At 47.7% G+C, this 17,778-nt stretch overlaps 1 protein-coding gene across 11 annotated transcripts in view; it reads left to right on the forward strand.

The window, feature by feature from the left end:
* Mtcl1 (microtubule crosslinking factor 1) overlaps window positions 1-17,778 on the forward strand; it is a 111,703-nt gene that overhangs the window by 75,633 nt on the left and 18,292 nt on the right. For 8 of the 11 annotated variants that reach the window (XM_060368235.1, XM_060368227.1, XM_060368229.1 and 5 more), the window contains 4 exons: window positions 775-897; window positions 3,940-4,170; window positions 5,604-5,801; window positions 14,542-14,709. In XM_060368235.1, the coding sequence (XP_060224218.1) occupies window positions 775-897; window positions 3,940-4,170; window positions 5,604-5,801; window positions 14,542-14,709 (720 nt within the window). The remainder of the gene's footprint in view (window positions 1-774; window positions 898-3,939; window positions 4,171-5,603; window positions 5,802-14,541; window positions 14,710-17,778) is intronic. The other 3 variants (XM_021643173.2, XM_060368233.1, XM_021643174.2) reach the window with 1 other exon arrangement.

The raw sequence follows: 17,778 nt of genomic DNA on the forward strand, positions 1-17,778 counted from the left end.
GATTTCTAAAATGAGTACATGTTTTGCTTAACATTTAATGGTGCCTCCAATTTTAGTGAAACATTCATTGAATAGTAGCAATTAATCTGTCTTTGATGGCCATTTGGCCATAAAGTATAAGCTTCATCAATAACAATAACAATACAGATTCCTTGACCTATCCCTAGGCTGGAGTTCAGTATTAATAGAGCTGTGTGATTCCTGGATGTGGTACAGAGAAACTTAGAAGCAAGTGTCTGCTCTAGAAAGGAGCCCCACCTGCAGCGACCCCATGCTGTGGGATTAAAGAAAGGCCCTTGGTGAGGCAGGACAATCTCCAGTAAGCATATGGACAGATTAGTTAAGCCACCTAGAAAGACCCCAGATGGCTCCAAGAATTGAACCTAGGAGGCCGACCGCAGCAGTGGCCCTGGTGGACTGAGGTGTCACCACCAACTCCTTCTGCCTGAATGGTGTAAGCCACAAAACGCTGTGTGGTGGCAGAGAGCCTTCTTGGCATTTTTTTCTCTCAGCCTGGTTTATGGTTGTTGTGGTTAAAGGCCCCCACTTACCTGCCCCATGTCCTACATAAAAGAGATACAGCCCGGAACATCAGGGGCTCCCCTGTGAGAAACCCCAGGGGAGGTTGCCGAGGTCACTCCACTGCTGCAGCCGATGTGCTGTGTCTCCTCCCCGCCCCCCGTGTGTGTCACTTTGTACAGATGTGTGTCCTGCGTCCTCACCTGAGGCAGAGTTCTCACTTCCACTAAACCCTTGCTTTATCCTGCCAATCAGCTCAGGGGCTCCCCCGTTTTACCTGAGCAGAGTGTGTCGGTAGAAGAGCTACAGGGTCAGCTCGCGCAGGCGGCCAGACTGCATCAGGAGGAGACAGAGACGTACACAAACAAGATCCGTAAGGTAAATATTTCGTGAGGATTCAGCACACCTGCTTGAGTGCTACAGAGCCCCTCAGGAGCAGTGCCGTGACGCATTTTAAAGTTACGCTGTCTGTTGCATGCAAGTGCCAACACCCGCAGGCCTTTCCCCTCCACAGCACACTTGGCAGTCATGTTGCCTCTCCTGATCCACAGGCCAGCCCTTCTGGAACATTCCAGCGTGGCTTTGAAGCTACAGAGAGTATCAAACCTCTCATCTGCTGTCTGTTCCTGAACTGTTTAACTTGCGGATCAGGCATAGGAGAGAGGGACAGCAATAACTAACCATACAATAAAACCATTATAACAGTACACTGCGGTGAACACTATTTAAAATGGATGACTTAGCTATTTCGGGGATTTCCTAATTACTATTTTTGGACCATGATTGGCCGACACATATCAAACCACAGAAAGCAAAGCATTGGAAAGGGAGAAATGTAGTTTCAGGAAAATCTTCAGGTCTGTTGAGCTTTCCTGCACCGATGCCAGCGAACTAACACGAAACAAGGGCTTTGAATGAGACCAGTGTGTCCGTCATTGCGAAGGGAGTTTTCTGTAGAAACATCTGCTCACCCTAAACTGTTGTCTTCAAAAAAGCTGCCATTGATTGAGCTCTGGCCTGATTAACTTGTAGTTATTTTTAAAATTACATGTAACAGGCTAATTATCCTTCACCCACCAAGGGGTTTCAGATCCAAGTACTCCTGCCCTGGGCCTCCAAAGACACTGCCCTGCCACCTCAAATCTAATTAAGCTGTGAGCAGATATCTAGACGCAGAATTGTCCCGGCTCTTCTTCTCCCCTTGTGCTTGTTCTTGGAGGACATTGGTAGCTTTGAACAGAGACAAAGCACAACAGTTGGGGTTGGACGATATATCTATCCCTTGATGCTCCAAACACATACGCTATGCAAAATGAGTCATTTGGTGTATCCAAGAATTTGTTTGGGCCAGGAATATGTACTGTAGGGCATATACCTCCGTGGTGACTGAGGCCAAAAGGATCTGAGTGGGTCATAGGCTGATGAAGAGAGTGTCAGCTATGCCTTGCAGTGTACACAGGGCAAAACTAAATGCCAGACTCCTAAGTGTCTCTTGCTGTGTTCTCCGAAATGTCCGTTCCAGACATTTCCTGTGGATGTGAATTTCGAGTATTGTTACCAAGGAGAGAAAAAAAATTACATACGAGAGAAATGCCCCCTCTCCCCCAATGTGGCACATGCACAAACACATGCATGTACATGCATGCAGGCATTTGCATTGCTCTGAGAAATGGTTTGGAAGGTAAGGTTATCACTGGAGATGCTGGTGATGCAGTGGCAGAGTCCCTGGTGTGCACACTGGGCTTACAATAAAGGAGTTTCGTTGAAAAGTCATCAGAGGAGGAGATACTGTCCTTTTAGCTTGTTGAGTAGGGAAAGGCCACGCTTTGTGCTCTAGAGGCACCTAATGGACCCAAAGAAAGAAAGCAGACAGGTGTGGAGAGAAGTTCACAGGTCCCTAGGGTCTGGGCAGGGTGCTGCCAAGGGGACCGTAGAGCACCTACAGGTCCATCTCCCTGAGTATCGATACCTTTCCACAGCATCGTGGAGGCAGGAGATGCAGGGTGTTGGGACAGCACAGTGAGCAGATGCAGGGCTGGATCTCCAAGGCATCAGGCCATTCTCCCTCCATGCCGTCGTGTCCTTTTGGGAATAACCAGCATTGCAACTCTGAAGACTTGAGGTAGTGACTAAATCAGTGATGTTTCCTCCTCTTCCAGCTGGAAATCCAGTGTAGAGCTGGTGTTACGGCAGTAGCCAATGCAGCCACACTGCACGGCCACGTGGACCTTTGCAGAAGATATCAGCCTTCACTTAGCACATTGGCTGTATAGCTGTCTCCACCGGGCAGCCGTAGCTATATTCAAGTGGTTTATAGGGAAAACCACTTCCTTGGCTTTCGGTCTAAGTGTGAAGTCAAAAGGCAGTGGTAGGGCTGCCACTGTCACCCTCGTGTCAGTCTGGTTCAGAAGCCATTGGTTTCCAGTGTCACTTCCACTACACTGAAGGCTATCCTTCAGCCTTTCTCTGCAAAGTAAGACTTTGTTTGCACACCTTTGGTTAGCACTGACACATGGTAATCGCTTCCTGCTTGGAAGAGCTCCATGGTTTTTTGTTTGTTTGTTTTGTGTTGTTTTAAAAAAGGGCTTAGCCAGGTATGGTGGCCTGTGAACATGATCCCAGCTACTTCGAAGGGTGAGGCAGGAGATTTGCTTTTAACACAAGAGTAGAAGAGCTGTCTGAGGGATATAGTGAGACCCCCCCTGCATCTTAAAAAAGAAAAAATCCCAGGTACTGAATACAGAGATGGAGATGGGTAATTCCTTAATGATGGTTTTGTTTCCCTAAGCAGCCATCACATTGAATAGGCCTAAAGTATGGAAACCGGCTATCACATTTGCTGACTGGTGTACGTAGTTGAGTCCTTTATGCTCAGGAAGAGTTGTTGTTTCTGTTTTGTTGTGTCTTCCCCTGGCTCAACTGCTGTAGTTTTCCATAGCTTTCCATTGTCTCAGTATTCTCAACCAGGGCTTGAGAGAAGCCAGAAACCTCAGGAAGGAAGGATGAGGTAGATGTGTAATTCTTTTCTTCTCTGCCATTGTAAAGACCCTTGTGGGCCAAGCACAGGCACCCAAGGGAAACAGGGCCCCCTTGAGTGGCACCTGAGTCAGTCACAAGCCATGCGCCCAGGTAACGTTTTCCTGATGGGGAACAAGACATTTCTATAAAGCACTGAGAGACTAGCAGTGAAGAAGGCTGCAATGCCTTCCTCTGAAACAGCACTTGCTTCTACACCACAAAACTTCATGAGGTTTTGTGCATCAGATTATTAGTCACCCTAAACTTACAAGGATACCTGTGTTTCATATCCTGTGTGTGCACGCCATCAAGATTGGACAGTAGGCTGCTCTAGAGAACCTTGGTTGGGTTTGGATGGCACAGGGCCCGGCTGCTTTTCACAGCTTCTCGATTCTGTTCAAGATGGAGGAGGACCACCTGTATGCCTTGCGTTGGAAAGAGCTGGAAATGCACAGCCTGGCCTTGCAGAACACCCTCCACAAGCGAACCTGGAGTGATGAGAAGAATCTGCTGCAGCAGGAGCTCCGGTCCTTGAAGCAGAACATTTTCCTCTTCTATGTCAAGCTCAGGTGGCTGCTGAAGCACTGGAGACAAGGGAAGCAGATGGAGGAGGGAGGAGAGGACTTCGCGGAGGTAACGCCTCCCACCCATGCAGACCACTTAATTTGCATCTGTTTCATGCTGGGTACCCACACACCACTGTCTCACCCACTGTGTCTTCTTGCTTTTTATTTATCTTCCAATATTGACCCAAGCCACAGAAACAGAATGGCCTGTCCAGGCATGCACAAAAACGAGCTGAGTTCTGTACCCGGGCTTGGTTCTAAGAACGTCCCCGTCTTTAATTCCACTCTGGAACAGTTTTGCTCACGTCCCCTTTGTTGTGGATGGGTGTGAATCTTTAAAGTCGTCACCCTGGGGTCTTCACTGTCTCATTCAAGCTCACTGGTTTATAAAAGCCGGTGCACAAATGTTTCCTGCCCTTACACGTTCTCACACGCTGAAGCCCATTTCTCCAGCTTTATGCGGGTTCCTTCTAATCCTCACACAGGTCCCTTTGTCACCTCTGGCATTTGGGTATGTTTACCCCATGTGTACAAATTCCTAGTTAAGAGAGCAGGGTTTGTTGCCTTCTGTTTAGTTTTTGTTTGGTTGGTATACAAATGTCTTGCCTGTACATATGTCTATGTACCACGTGTGTGCCTGGTGCCTGCAGCACCCAGAAGCGGGTGTCGGATCCCCCTGAAACTAGAGTTACAAGATAATTGTCAGTCGCCATGTGAGTACAGGGAACTAAACCCAGGTTCCTCTGTGCCAGAGCAGATCATACTCTTAGCCTCTGAACTATCTATTCTGCCCGTTGGGTTTTTGTTTTTGAAACAGGATCTTCGTATGTAGCCGAGGCTAGTCTTGAACTCAAGATTCTTATACCTCAGCCTGCTAGTTGCTGAGATTGCAGGTATGGGCCACCGTACTTGGCAGTGACCCACTTTTTACTGCCGATTGAGTGCCCTGTGGCTTTGCATGTCCTGACCCCGAGGCTTGCTTTCTGGGCGGCCTGTGCAGCCGCACAAGCTACTTACTCAGCTGCTCCCGCGCTGTGAGAACTGGGGGCCTCTGAGCTGCTGAGGCCTTTATTGTACTTTTAACTCCAGTGAACAGCACATGTCATCCCAAGTTACCCTGTGGCTGTGAGGTTTCTTGTTGATCAGCACACTGGAATTCCTCCTCATCCTCCTCATTTATAAAACTGCTGCTGTGAGCAAAAGCAGCCACAATTTACAAAATAAATAAATAAATAAAACTCTCCGTTAATCTCTTCTAATAAAATGAGCATCTGTCGGTCCCATGCCGCTTAAATGAAAGAAGTGCAGTAAGATGAGCCTCTTAGGGAAAAGACTCAGGGAAGGTGAATGCTTGCCCGGTCAGGCCACACAGTGCTCCCGTGTGAGGAGGAGGCTTGTGGGAGACCAGGAGTTGACGATTCTCATGAGTCAGGTGGAAAGTTGGTCTGTAGAGCAGAAGAACACAGGCGAAGCTTTGATCCTCGTGTCTGCTGGTTTCAGAGCGAACATGCAGACAGTGCGCATGGGCTTGCTGAGCTTGAAGTCCAGGGCAGTCACCAGACGGCAGGAGCTGACCAAGAGGATTCCGACCGAAGCTGCGGCCTTCCCCCGGGAGAGCATGCCCCACAGTCCCCGGGACAGATGAGCGAACGTGGATCACGGCTGCCAGCTGCAGATGGGGGACCACTCAACAGGCAGGTGGGTGCTCTAACCTAGCATTCTCTACACCCAGGAGGGAGTCTGTATGCGTCATCTTATTCCAAATGCTGATGTCCCTGGCTGCAGAAAAGTCCTGACTGACTCTGACTACCTGTAAGTATAGGGAGAGTCAAGGTGGCTGGAATGTTACTAGCTGCCGTGCTGTTCAGCCTTTCACTCCAGTGTCAGCCCTGCAAGTCTCAGTTAACCCATAACTTAGGACCTAGTAAGATCAGCTCTATTGCATATGTGACCAGAAAATTGGTCTCAGAAAGAAGAAATTCAATGCACAGACAGACTCTGAGAAGAGAGAATATTTGACTTCATTGTAGCAAGGTAGCAACTTTGCAGGGTGTTTTAGTTACTATTTAACAGAATAGTCATGGCCAACAGCACTGCATTGGTAACATAGTTTACAAGGGAAAAAAATCTAGAAGTATTTGTTTAATTTCCCATCATGCACGAAGTATTTGGAGTTTCTCTTTGGCCACTTGAAACACATACCCAAATACAAAGGCATGGCGATACTTTGGGAAAGAAAATCACAGTGAGTATAAAGAGGAGTGAGGATTAAATGTTATTAAATGTTTAGACAGAAACCCTGAAAGCAAGCTCCTTCCAAACCCACATAAACATTTTTGTTTATTTATTTTGCATTTCTATAACAAAGTGGCGTCTGTATTTCATTTGGAGACTTGCGATCCCGAGAGATCTCTGAGTACGTTTTGAGCCTCCTTGGCTTCCCAGAGGGTCCCAACAGAAAGCCTGGGGTCCCCACCCTGGCTGCCTGCTTGCTGGGTGACGGGTGCAGGTGTGGGCACTGGGCACAGCCCTGCCTTCCAGCCTCAGCCATTCTGGATGACCCCTGCGGTGCTCTCCGCAGCTGCCTCTCCATTTTCACCTGTCGTCTCTGCCCAGTTGTGTGCATCAAGTGGGAGATAGCTGTCACCAGGACGTCAGTGCAGATTCCAACAGGAAAACAGGGCTACTGGTGCTATTTGGAGCGCAGGCTTAGGGGATATGCGGGTCTCTCTTACCACTTTCTCTTCATACACAAATCAGAACAGTCGTCCGTACCCCACCCACCTTCATTTTCCCTGAGCAGAATGACTCAGGACGGAGATAATAACTTTCAAAGGAGCCTCTCCTCACAGTCATCAGGAAGTGCGTCAGTGTGCCAGAATCCCTGGGGAGATTTGAGGTCATGGAATAAGTTTTCCAGCAGCAATCTGGTTAGAAACTAGAACATTACAAATTATGAATAAAGCTTTAAAATGTAGGCATTTTATTGGTTTGAAAAGAGGTATTGTCAGTTGTCTGAAGTGTCTGTGATTGGCTCCAACCAACACTTACATAGAAACCTGCTCACTCAGATCATGTGGTGAGCATTTCCCAGGAGTGCATAGAAATGCTCTGAAAAGGGGAAGAGATGTAACACATCTGGTTTTCTAAATAATGGTGGAAACTATTACCCTTGGGGTGAAAAATAATGTAAAGTCACTCAGCCGGAACCTCCCATCAGTGTGTTTGAATGTTTATCTCCTCTTGCCTTCTGTGCTTACTCTTAAAAGTAGGACAGACATGTGAATTTCCACCGCATACAGTGTGCCTGCTGGAGGACCGGCGGATGGGGAGTGTGCATGTCAGAATCAGGTCTGCATCTCGCCGGGTCCACCGGCCTTCGGTAGTGAAAGCAAATGTGCGCACAGTGCCCCTCGGGTGAGGGCAGGAGATTAATGAGCTCTGCTGTAAGCGACAGCTGGCTCACGAGAGTGAGCACTCTCCATTAGGAGAGTCGTCTCTCTGGGAGTGGCATGGTATTAACCAGGCAGCCGGGGTGCAAGAGCCGCTGCAAGCATTTCCAAACGCTTCTGCGCAGAACCGTGGCCCCTTCAAATCCCTGGGAACCTCAGCAGCATGGGAAACATGTCCAAACGGCTTTCCCAAGGATAAATGAGCAAGTAACAAAATTTACCGCCCCACCCCTGCCCCTCATCTTCCATTTGTGTTTTGCTCCGATTCTCACAGTGGAACACCATAGGTGGCAACATTTTTATCATGTCCAGAGAAGTTAAAAAATATTTCGTGTTTCCATTCAACATGGAGTGCAGGTCAAAAGCAAGTTTTATCAGGATGGCAAACACTCGGTCATGCTAGTGCTCCCGGCTTCCTTGGTCTAGTTACCCAGTTCCACGCCCGTTAGCCTGCTCCCAAGGCCAGTGTGCGCTTTCATTTTCCTTGGTGCTCGGATAAGCTGAAGCTGAGAGCAGGGAGAACCAGCTGTGTCATTCACACCAGCTTTCCGCTGTTGGCTGCCTCCTGGCCACTGGATGCCAGCATTCCTAAGGCTGGTTATGCATTTTTCACTTCTTAGTAAACTCTGAAACAGAGGACTGAAACACAGGTGATTCACATTGCCAGAATTGTGCCCCTGTGGTCACGAGGCAAAGCAAAGGGGGTGGCTTGCACCGATAGGGAGAAAACAGCTCGTTCTCCTGGCATTAGAATAATTAATTAAAGGAAAGTTACTCTAACATTCAGAGATATGACAAAATTTATACTTTGAAGGTAGAGAGCCAAATGTAAGATTCACAGCAATAGCTTAAGAAATGTGATTTCCCATTGAGCTATACTATTTTATTCACTCTGCTGCTGGAGCCTTTCATCGCCAGTCCAGTCTTAAGGGGCTGCCTCAGAGCTGGCTTAACCTTCAGCTAATAGGCTTTGACTAACTCTAGTATTTGAAGCCTTGCTTTCTAGCTGTTGTTTGTTTGTTTTTCCCAAGATAAAGAAACAGCTTGAAAGAAAACTTTCTTATAGATGAGAATAGCATGTCAGAACTATGAACCACCATTCTGCTCATTTTCTTTTTCGTAGCTGTGATGATACATACCTATTAGGATCTCAGTTATGCAGAAGATACCAAGTTAGAGGGCAACCTGAGCCTCATAGCAAAACCTTGTCTCAAAAAACAAACAAGGGCTGGAGGGGTGACTCAGAGGTTAAGAGCACTAGCTGCTCTTCCAGAAGATGCTGATTCAATTCCCAGCACTCACAACCATCTGTAACTCCATTTCCGGGGTATCTGACACCTTCATATAGACATACATGCAGGCAAGACACCAAAGCACATAAAAAAAATAAAGAATTATAAAAAGCAAACAAACAAGCAAAAGAAAAAAAAAGCAAACAAACTTCAATGACAGGATGCCAATGTAGTTCAGAAGTAGAGCATTTGCCTGGAATGCACAAGGACCTGGAATTCAGTCTCTGCTCACTCCAAAACATTAATTCTTTAAAATTCCCTCTTGCGCCTAGATAGTGTTTGCATTTTGGCTTTGTGCTCTATGCCTGGTTTATTCTTTAGACCCTGCAGCTTCTGTAGTTTCCCTAGGAGCCAGACTAGAGCAAATGAGCCCAGAGCACATGATCACACGTAGTTGGTCTTTGTTGTGTCTTTGCTGCTATTGTCTCCAGAAACTGCACACACAGGAAGATTCACGGGTACTTAAGGTGCTTAGTAAATGGGTTCTCTCAACACCCCCAGCCTCGCTCCCACTCAGTAGTTTATAACATACATTCCACAAAGTGTGTGTGTGTGTGTGTGTGTGTCTGAACAGTGGTTCTGTTTTCCTCTGACTTGTCTTGATTTCTCAGCTCAGGTTATACATACTGAGTTATTAGTTATTAGCTGGGTCCTTGCAGAGGGGATTCAGACAGTAGGCAGAGAGCCCTCCTTCCTGGTCAAGAGCCCCCGTCCCAGCTAGAAGGTAAATGACAGAGACTACCACTCCTGGAAAGCTCGGACCTTAGAGCATACTTAGGCCGGTCTTCAGCGGCCCATCCTCTTTCATCTGCGGGAAGATAATGGCCTCGGAGAGGAATGCTGAACTTAATCTCAGTGCAACAATGAAGGCAGGAGTGACAAATGGCTTATTTAGGAAAATGTTGCTGATATTCGGATCTGTCATTTTAAGGTCGTGTTTGGGGTTTCCTGCCAATAGACAGGATTGCCTGGAATGGATTCATTTGCCTTTACTGAATGCCACATAAGCTCCTTTCTCACCTTTGTCAAATAGGAACTAGCCATGCACGGGTCAGGCAATCAGGACAGAGCCCTCAACGTCGCAGAACCCGCCTGCCTGGGTGAATAGCTGAAATAAATAGAAGACAGAGGCCAGTGCCTCTGTTGTGACTGTCATTTTCTGAGTCACCCCACAGGGGCAGGCAGGTCAGGGCATCCCATTCACCTTTAGATTAAGCCTGTTTCCAAAGGTAATGGCTCAGAGGTGAGCCCAGCAGGGCTTATCTCTTCACACTCATCACTCTTTACACAGTTGCAATGTCTCAGAAGTCTCAGGTTCTGAAAAAAGTGGCCGGCATTGCACTACAAGTGTTTTGGTATATGCCTTAGCCCCACCTCTGCTTCACTTGCCGTGAATAGAACCGCAGGCTTGCAAGGCAGTCTGGATGACTGAAGGGCAACCTTGAACCTGCCGTAAAGCGTGATCCAAGAGCACAGACTTCAATTTTGGATTTTAAAATGCCCCACCCAAGAGAGATGTGCTATGAAGGACTGGGATGCCCTTAAATTAAGGAACAGGAAATAGTAAAGCCAAACAACCAGTCTGAAGAAACTGGAAGGCCATGCGTGTTTTTGTTTTATTTTGTTTTGTTTGGGTTAAAACTTACCTGTACCAAAAAGTGTTGGGCTCTGACATGAAAAGTTCAAACAGCTCTTGTGTCCAAATGGCTTTGTGGGTCAAGAAATCTCTATGGACCAGTCTTCACTAAGTAGCCCTGGCTAGCCTCGAACTCACGACCCTCCCGGTGTTGATCAATTTGCCTCATACATTGGCTCATCTTTTTACCCTGAAACCTATTCCAGCAGGAGGCATGAGGAAAGACCCGAGAAAGGCGAGGACAGTTTCTCAAGGATAGGATGGCCTCCCCCGATGGAAAGAGCTGTGAAGCTGTGCAGTGTGAGGTTCTAAATGTTTCTGGCTTAGGCTGCCTGCCGTTGGTGGAGGTGGGCCTAAGTTGTGGCTGAGAGTGGGACTTGGCACACAAGTGTGCTAAAAACTTTAGTTCCTCCTCTATAAAACGCATCAAGACTGGTAGGAGATATAAAGTCACACAGATGAGGAAGTCAGCACACAGCCCAGTCCATAAGAAATGGCAGGTAGGGGATGGAGAGATGGCTTGACAGTTAAGAGCACTGCCTGTTCTTCCAGAGGACCCAAGTTCGATTCCCTGTACCCACATGGTGGCTCAGAACCATCTGTTAACCCTGCCTGTGGTTCATGGACATATATGCAGGCTCAGCACACATGCACATACAGTTTAAAAAGATAACTCGTAAGTAGTAGTGACTGTCATTACTGGACTTACGTCTGTGCATCAAAACCCTTTAGAAGAACCATGCCCATCCACGGCATGAGGGTCCCTGGAAACGTTGACAGGGATGTTGCGTGTTCCTGGCAGAGCTTCTCTGGTTTCCTGCCACCCAGCACGGGGCTCCGGGGATTATAATAACAAGTGGCAGTCACACTGATTCCCTGGGCTTGCTTGTTCTCGCTGGCCGCCTTCACCCCGTGCTAACAAATACCGTCCTGGGCTTCATAGGAGATTACATTGATGACTTGAACCCAAATGTGCATAGAAACATTAAGGCTTAATTTGATTGGATCCAGTGTCTGCTAATGCCAAAAAAGTGCCGGCTTTGCTTCCAGAGAAAGTAAAATTTCAATCTGCAAAAAGGCTGTAAAGCTCAGATTCTGAGCCATCACCGGCTGAGCCTTTACAACCTGAGATTCATGGAAAACTGCTGAGCACATGTAAGAATGTGTTTCATGCTTCACCACTTTCTCTTCCATGTGCACAGAATGACTGACTGTCCCCAAGGCTAGCTCAAAATTATTGTGGTTATTTTACACCTACACTTGAATCAAAAGACAGTGACTTAACAGTCCGTCCTGGCCATTTATACCTATTTACACCTCCCAATTGCACTCCTTGGTTGATAGGCTTATAGCCATAACACAATACAAAATGCATTTAGTCCAACTTCAAAGGCCCCTGTAGTCTATCATAGTCTCAGCAATGTGAGAGCAAAGTGTCTTCTGAGATTCATGCAATCTCTTAACTGTAATCCCCTATAAAATCAAAATCAAAAAACAGATCCCATGCTTCCAACATATAGTGCCACAGGATATACATGACCATTCCAAAACATCGGGAATGGAGCACACGGAGGAAATAAATACTCCATGTCTGATGTCAAGGTGCCCTTTAGATCTCCAACTCCTTTCAGCTTTCTTGACCGAAACACACTTCTTTCTGGGTCCACTCACTGTTAGCAGATCCCTGTAGCAGTTATCCCACGGCTGTGGCATCTGAAAGCCCAAGAAGGGTTCACCTTCACAGCATCAAACAGTGGCCTTTGTAGGCCTCCACACAGGCACACACCTGGCCTCAGCAAAGTTCCTTAGTCGCAAAGGGAGATGCCATAAACCTCTTTCTTCTATCCTGGACTCTAAAGCCAGAACCACATTGCCAAAGCTGCCAAGCTATGCTGCTTGCTGGGGCTGAAACGTGACCCCCTTGTTCAATTAATTACATCCTTTCAACTTTCAGTGGTTTCCTTCACTGCCTAAGCTTGGCTCTCCTGGAACTTGCTCTGTAGACCAGGCTGGCCTTGAACTCAGAAATCTTCTTGCCTCTGTCTCCTGAGTGCTGGAATTAATTAAGGTTTTCTTTAATTCCTTTTCACAAGATGGAAGCTTAGCTGGTTGAGGTCACTACTCCCTTAATTCTATTGGCCATCTTTAATCTGTTCATTTCTTTGAACACAGGATTTAGTTCCATTCTACATCTGGTGACCCCTTAATCCTTGAACCATACACTTAGCATTTTCCCTTGCTCATCACTTTTATCAAAACATTCTTCACAAGCATGAACAGGACAGAGTCTATGGTAGGCTCTTTTGAGACTTCCTTTACCCATGCAACTAATTTAAATCTCTTCACCTTAGCCTCAGATGCTTTGGGCAAGGTCAAAAAACAGCCACAATCGTCACCAAAATCTCACAACAACAATCTCTAGGCAACATACTAAGATTCTTCTTCTCTGCAACTTCTTGTGCTGCCCCCCCCCAGTTCAAATCCCCTCAGCACTACGGTGTTCCATGCTCCTACTAGGATGACCCACTAAAACCTTGCTTAAAGCATTCCACTGCTTTCCTAAAGTCCCCAAATCCACATTCCTCCAAACAAAAAGCATGGTTGGGCCTATCACAGCAGCAGCCCAGTCCCTGGTACCAACTGCTGTCTTAGTGAGAGTTTTATTCCTGTGAAGAGACATCATGACCATGACAACTTATATAAAGAAGACCATTTAATTGGGGCTGGATTACGGTTCCACAGGTTCGGTCCATTATTGTCACAGCGGGAACCACAGAGGCGTGCAGGCAGACACGGTGCTGGAGGAGCTCAGAATTCTACGTCTTGATCAGAAGGCTGCTGGGAGAGATCATGTACCACACTGGGTGTAGCTTGAGAATATGTGACTCAAAGGCCAGCCTCCACAGGGACACACTTCCTCCAACAAGGCCAAACCTCTTAACAGTGCCACTTGCTATGGACAAGCATTCAAACACATAAGTCTGTGGGAGCCATACCTATTCAAACCACCACACAGCTACTGTGTGAGCCTGCGGGGGTGAGCCAGCGGGCTCTGATATCCTGAGGTAGAGCTTAGATGTATGAGGCAGGATTTGGCTTTTAGTTCCTTGCGCTTTCCTGAGTAAACAAAACCACAAACACCCTGAGAACATCCAGTCAAGGATTCATGGCTGCTTTTTGTCTAACTGGGGTCATGGCTGCCCATATTATCAAAGAGCTATAATGGACTTAGGAGTATTCAGTTCCGATAAACCTTCCCCTCCTTTATTTTCCTTCCTCCTCTAATAGAGACAGATTCTCACTGTATGGCCCAGGCCAGCCTGGAACTTAAAATCCCCATCTTAGCCTCCTCAGTCCTGTGCCAGACTTTGTGATATATAATTCCCATGCCAGCACACCAAAACAGGAATCCGAATTTTAAAGTGTGCCTTCAAAGGGTGGGCATGGCCTGGAAAGCCTAGTAGCTTTTATGTGAAACACAGACAGTAATGAGGTAATAGTTCAGTCTTGGGATCAGCAAGCCCTGTGTGAGTAAATTGTGCGTTTCACCTCCGGCTTTAATTAGGAACTCTCAGAAGCTCCCCTCCCACCCCGCCTTGCTTGTCACTGTTACAGTCTCTTAGTAGGCATAAGTCAAAGAGCGGCCACCCTGTGTCTTTGAGAACCACAGGCGCTCAGTGATTACTTCAGTAGCTGGCACTGGAATGATGGTGTGATGGAGCGCTTAGCCCAAGTCACAGCCCTTGGCTGTCTGAAGTCCCACAAAGCGTCCTGACTTCAGGGGCTGCCTGTGGCTTTTGGCAACTTGTTGGTTCTAACCTTCAGGGTTCAGAACACCAACCCATGGTCCAGCCTCTGAAGAGAGCTGCTCAGGGCCTTGGTGTGAGGAGGCCTCTGGCTGCTGACCATCCCGCCATTATTTAGTGATTGTAGGACCCCACCCTCCTGTGCCTTCTTGCAGCGACCCTGGCAGGTGCTCCAGCCCCTACTGACTGAGCTCCTCTGCCTCCCATCTACGAGACACTCAGCAGTAGGCTAAGCTGGCTCTCTTCCCACAGGTGGTGGAGAATCAGCAGCTGTTCAGGGCCCTCAAGGCCCTGCTGGAGGACTTCCGTTCCGAGCTCCGTGAGGACGAACATGCCCGGCTGCGCCTGCAGCAGCAGTATGCCAGCGACAAGGCTGCTTGGGATGTGGAGTGGGCTGTGCTCAAGTGCCGCCTGGAACAGGTACCTGCCCCTTGTCCCACCTCCCTCCTCAACACTGTGCATCTGTCCCCCTCTGCCCTAGCCAGGATGGGTGGGGCACAGCCACAGGTGGGCTCCCCGTGGCAACCCTGGTGCAGCGGCAGGGAGAGCAGGCCCTGAGGCTGTCTGGGAAGCGCCTCAAGCCCTTCTGCTCACACTAGTCTCCTTCCCAGGGGTGAAATGAGCCTTCACCCACAGCATTCCGTTGTGTTATTTGGCCCCCGGCACTAAACACAGCCGTGGAGGGACTGGCAGTGAAGCTGTCACCGTGTGGAGCTGTCTCCATGTGAGGCTGACCGTTCTGGACCACAAAAAGCCAGAGCACACTTTTTCTTCTTTTTGAGACAGCATCTCACTTCCTAGCCCTGGCTGGACTGCCCTGTAGACCAGGTTGGCCTCACCGAGAGCTACCTGCCTCCCTGACTCCCAAGTGCTGGGATGACTCCGAATCCCCATGCTGTCTTCAGACTGTGGTCATGTGACCTATGAAAAAGGGGACGTGTAGCCGGCTGTCCTTTAGAATTTTCAGAATATTGAAAATAGCTTCCCTCACGGCTTGGAAACCTTGTCAAATCCAATTTCCTTTTTCTACCAAAGAAACTGAGGCCCATGAGGGGCAGCTTGCCTCAGATCTGAGTCCATGCTAGGATGGGGAGGAGCCCACTTGTCCCACCCACCTCCAGAGAGGAGTGACAGCCCAGCCTGTGGGGTGTGGCTCAAGCCATAGGAAGCAGCCTTTGCTTAGCTTGATTCTCAGGGTGTCTCCCACACAGCATCTGCTGCTCTGGGGTGCTTCTGGGTCATAAGGTGGAAATAGGATCTTTGTGTTGTTGGCCATTTATTTTCTAGCCTTTGTTGTGAGGCAAACTATAAAATTTTATATGAATTGACTCAGTCATGAAAGGAAAAAGTTCACCATAAAGGAGATACCTTATAAACAGATAGCTTCAGTTATGATAAAAGATGAAAAGGGCCTGTCAATTCAAAGAAAACAGCTCTCCTAGGACTCCCCAAGTTCACTGGTGGCTCACACAACTCCAGGAATCCCTGATACCTGTTACATTTGCCTGCATTACCACTGACCCTGGAACCCCCCCCCCCCCAGATAACCCTCAAGGTCACCTGTTGTATCGCATGAACTTAAGTACCTCCAGGTTCACCTGTACTGTCACTGATCCTGTGCAGCCCACAAGCCCACCCGCTCTGGCCTCTGACTTCAGGTTTGGGGCTCATAGTCGGTCGGGAACATATGTGTAGAGTCAGGAGCAGAGGCTTCCAGGCCAAGTCTAGGAGCTGGTGCAGCCATGAGCCACTGGGTGGAATGTGCAAGGATGCTGTTCCAGGAGCTGCCATTAAAGCCTTTAGAAGTATCACAGGTGCAGGGGATGTATGCAGAGAAGAAGGAAGACGTCGCTGTTGATGCGAGCCACATTCAGACATCTCAGCGTGTTGGCTGCACATAAAGCCTCAGAGAGAAGAGGGACTTCCTGTCAGGCAACAAGCTCGTACCTCAAGTTCAGAAGCCAGGTGGTGCGACAGCGTTCACCTTCTGCCCCAACTGTTTAGGAAGTTTCTTCAACATGTGCTGTTCAGACCCGTGAAGGGCAGCTCATGCTAGTTGGCTTGTGACCCTCGCTTAGCACTCTTCTACTTAAATACAAAACAAAAACCGAGGTATTTTCAGTGGAGCTCGAATCTCTGTTTCATTTTGTTTTGGTTTTGGTTTCTCCCAAACTAAGCCTTGCTCTAAATAACGAGGATCCAGCAGCAAATGGGACAGTCTTTGTTTAGCTGGGCTTTGTGGTGCATTAACTGTAGGAAAGCCGAGGCAGGGAGATCCCAAGTCTGAGGTCAGCCTTGGTTAAAAAAAAAAAAAAGTAGAATCAGTTTCAAAATAAAGGCACCTGCCTAGCACTCGTGAGGCCAGTGGCTGCATCTCTCATGTGGGGGAAACATAGCAAGACACAACCTTTCTGTTCCAACCTGGTCTAAGCAGCTAGGATTCTGAATAGAAAATCTTTATGCCCACAGGCCAGTCCGATGGGGGCAGTTCCTCAGGTGAGGGTCCCTCTTCCCTGGGCGACTGTAAAAACTAACCAACGTACCTTGGGGTTGTTGAGCCCCTCCACATGCTGAGTAGCCATCTTTGACTAGCACATCCTTTATCCAAATGCCGTCCTCTGTATCATCACTGTTTATGTTGGTATGTGTTCTTAATACAAAAGTATTACATCTGGTTTGGCTTCAGACAAAAAGCGATGTTTAAAGTCATTTAAAATGGAGGAGATGAGTTTTATATTTATTTCTGCCACTTCCATTGTGCAATTTTTGGGGAGATCAAAGTATTGATCCATATTCCATCTGTTTGAAGACCCTCTCTTGACTGTCCCGAGGGGCAGGCCTGCTGGCAAGGGTTGTTTGTGTTTTTATTGTGTGCTTTCATTTCTCTGTGTTAGAAAGGGTTTCTCCTTCTGTTTTGAAATTTAGAGTTTTATTATCTTAGTTAGGTTTTGACCTCTCTGATAAAATGCCATGACCAAAAGCAACTTGGGGAGGAAATAGTTCATGTCAGCCTACACTTCCGTTTCACTGTCCATCACTGAAGGAAGTCACGGCAGAAACTCAAGGCAGAAATCTGGGGACTGAAATTAAAGCAGAGGCCATGGACAGGTGCTGCTTACTGGCTCGCTCTTCATGGCTTGCTCAGCCTGCTTTGAAAAAATAAAAACAAAAACCCAGGACCATCAGCCCAGGGACAGTGCCACCCACCAAAAATGGTCTGGGCCCTCCGAAACTAATTATCCATCAAGGCCATACCACACAGACTTGCCTACAGGCCAGTCTTATGGAGGCATTTTCTTAATTAAGACTTCCTCTTCCCAGATCTGTTTAGGCTTGTGTCAGCTTGACAGGAACTAACCAGCATATTTATCCAGTTTGATTTTTTTTTTTTTTTTTTTTTTTTGCCTCAGCCATTAAGAGGTACCCATCGTTACCCGGCTTGCATGGTTTCTGATGAAGTCTTATGTAATCCTAGAACGTCATGTGCAG

The sequence above is a fragment of the Meriones unguiculatus genome, chromosome 15 (assembly GCF_030254825.1).
Source record: "Meriones unguiculatus strain TT.TT164.6M chromosome 15, Bangor_MerUng_6.1, whole genome shotgun sequence".
Classification (NCBI taxonomy): Eukaryota; Metazoa; Chordata; class Mammalia; order Rodentia; family Muridae; genus Meriones; species Meriones unguiculatus.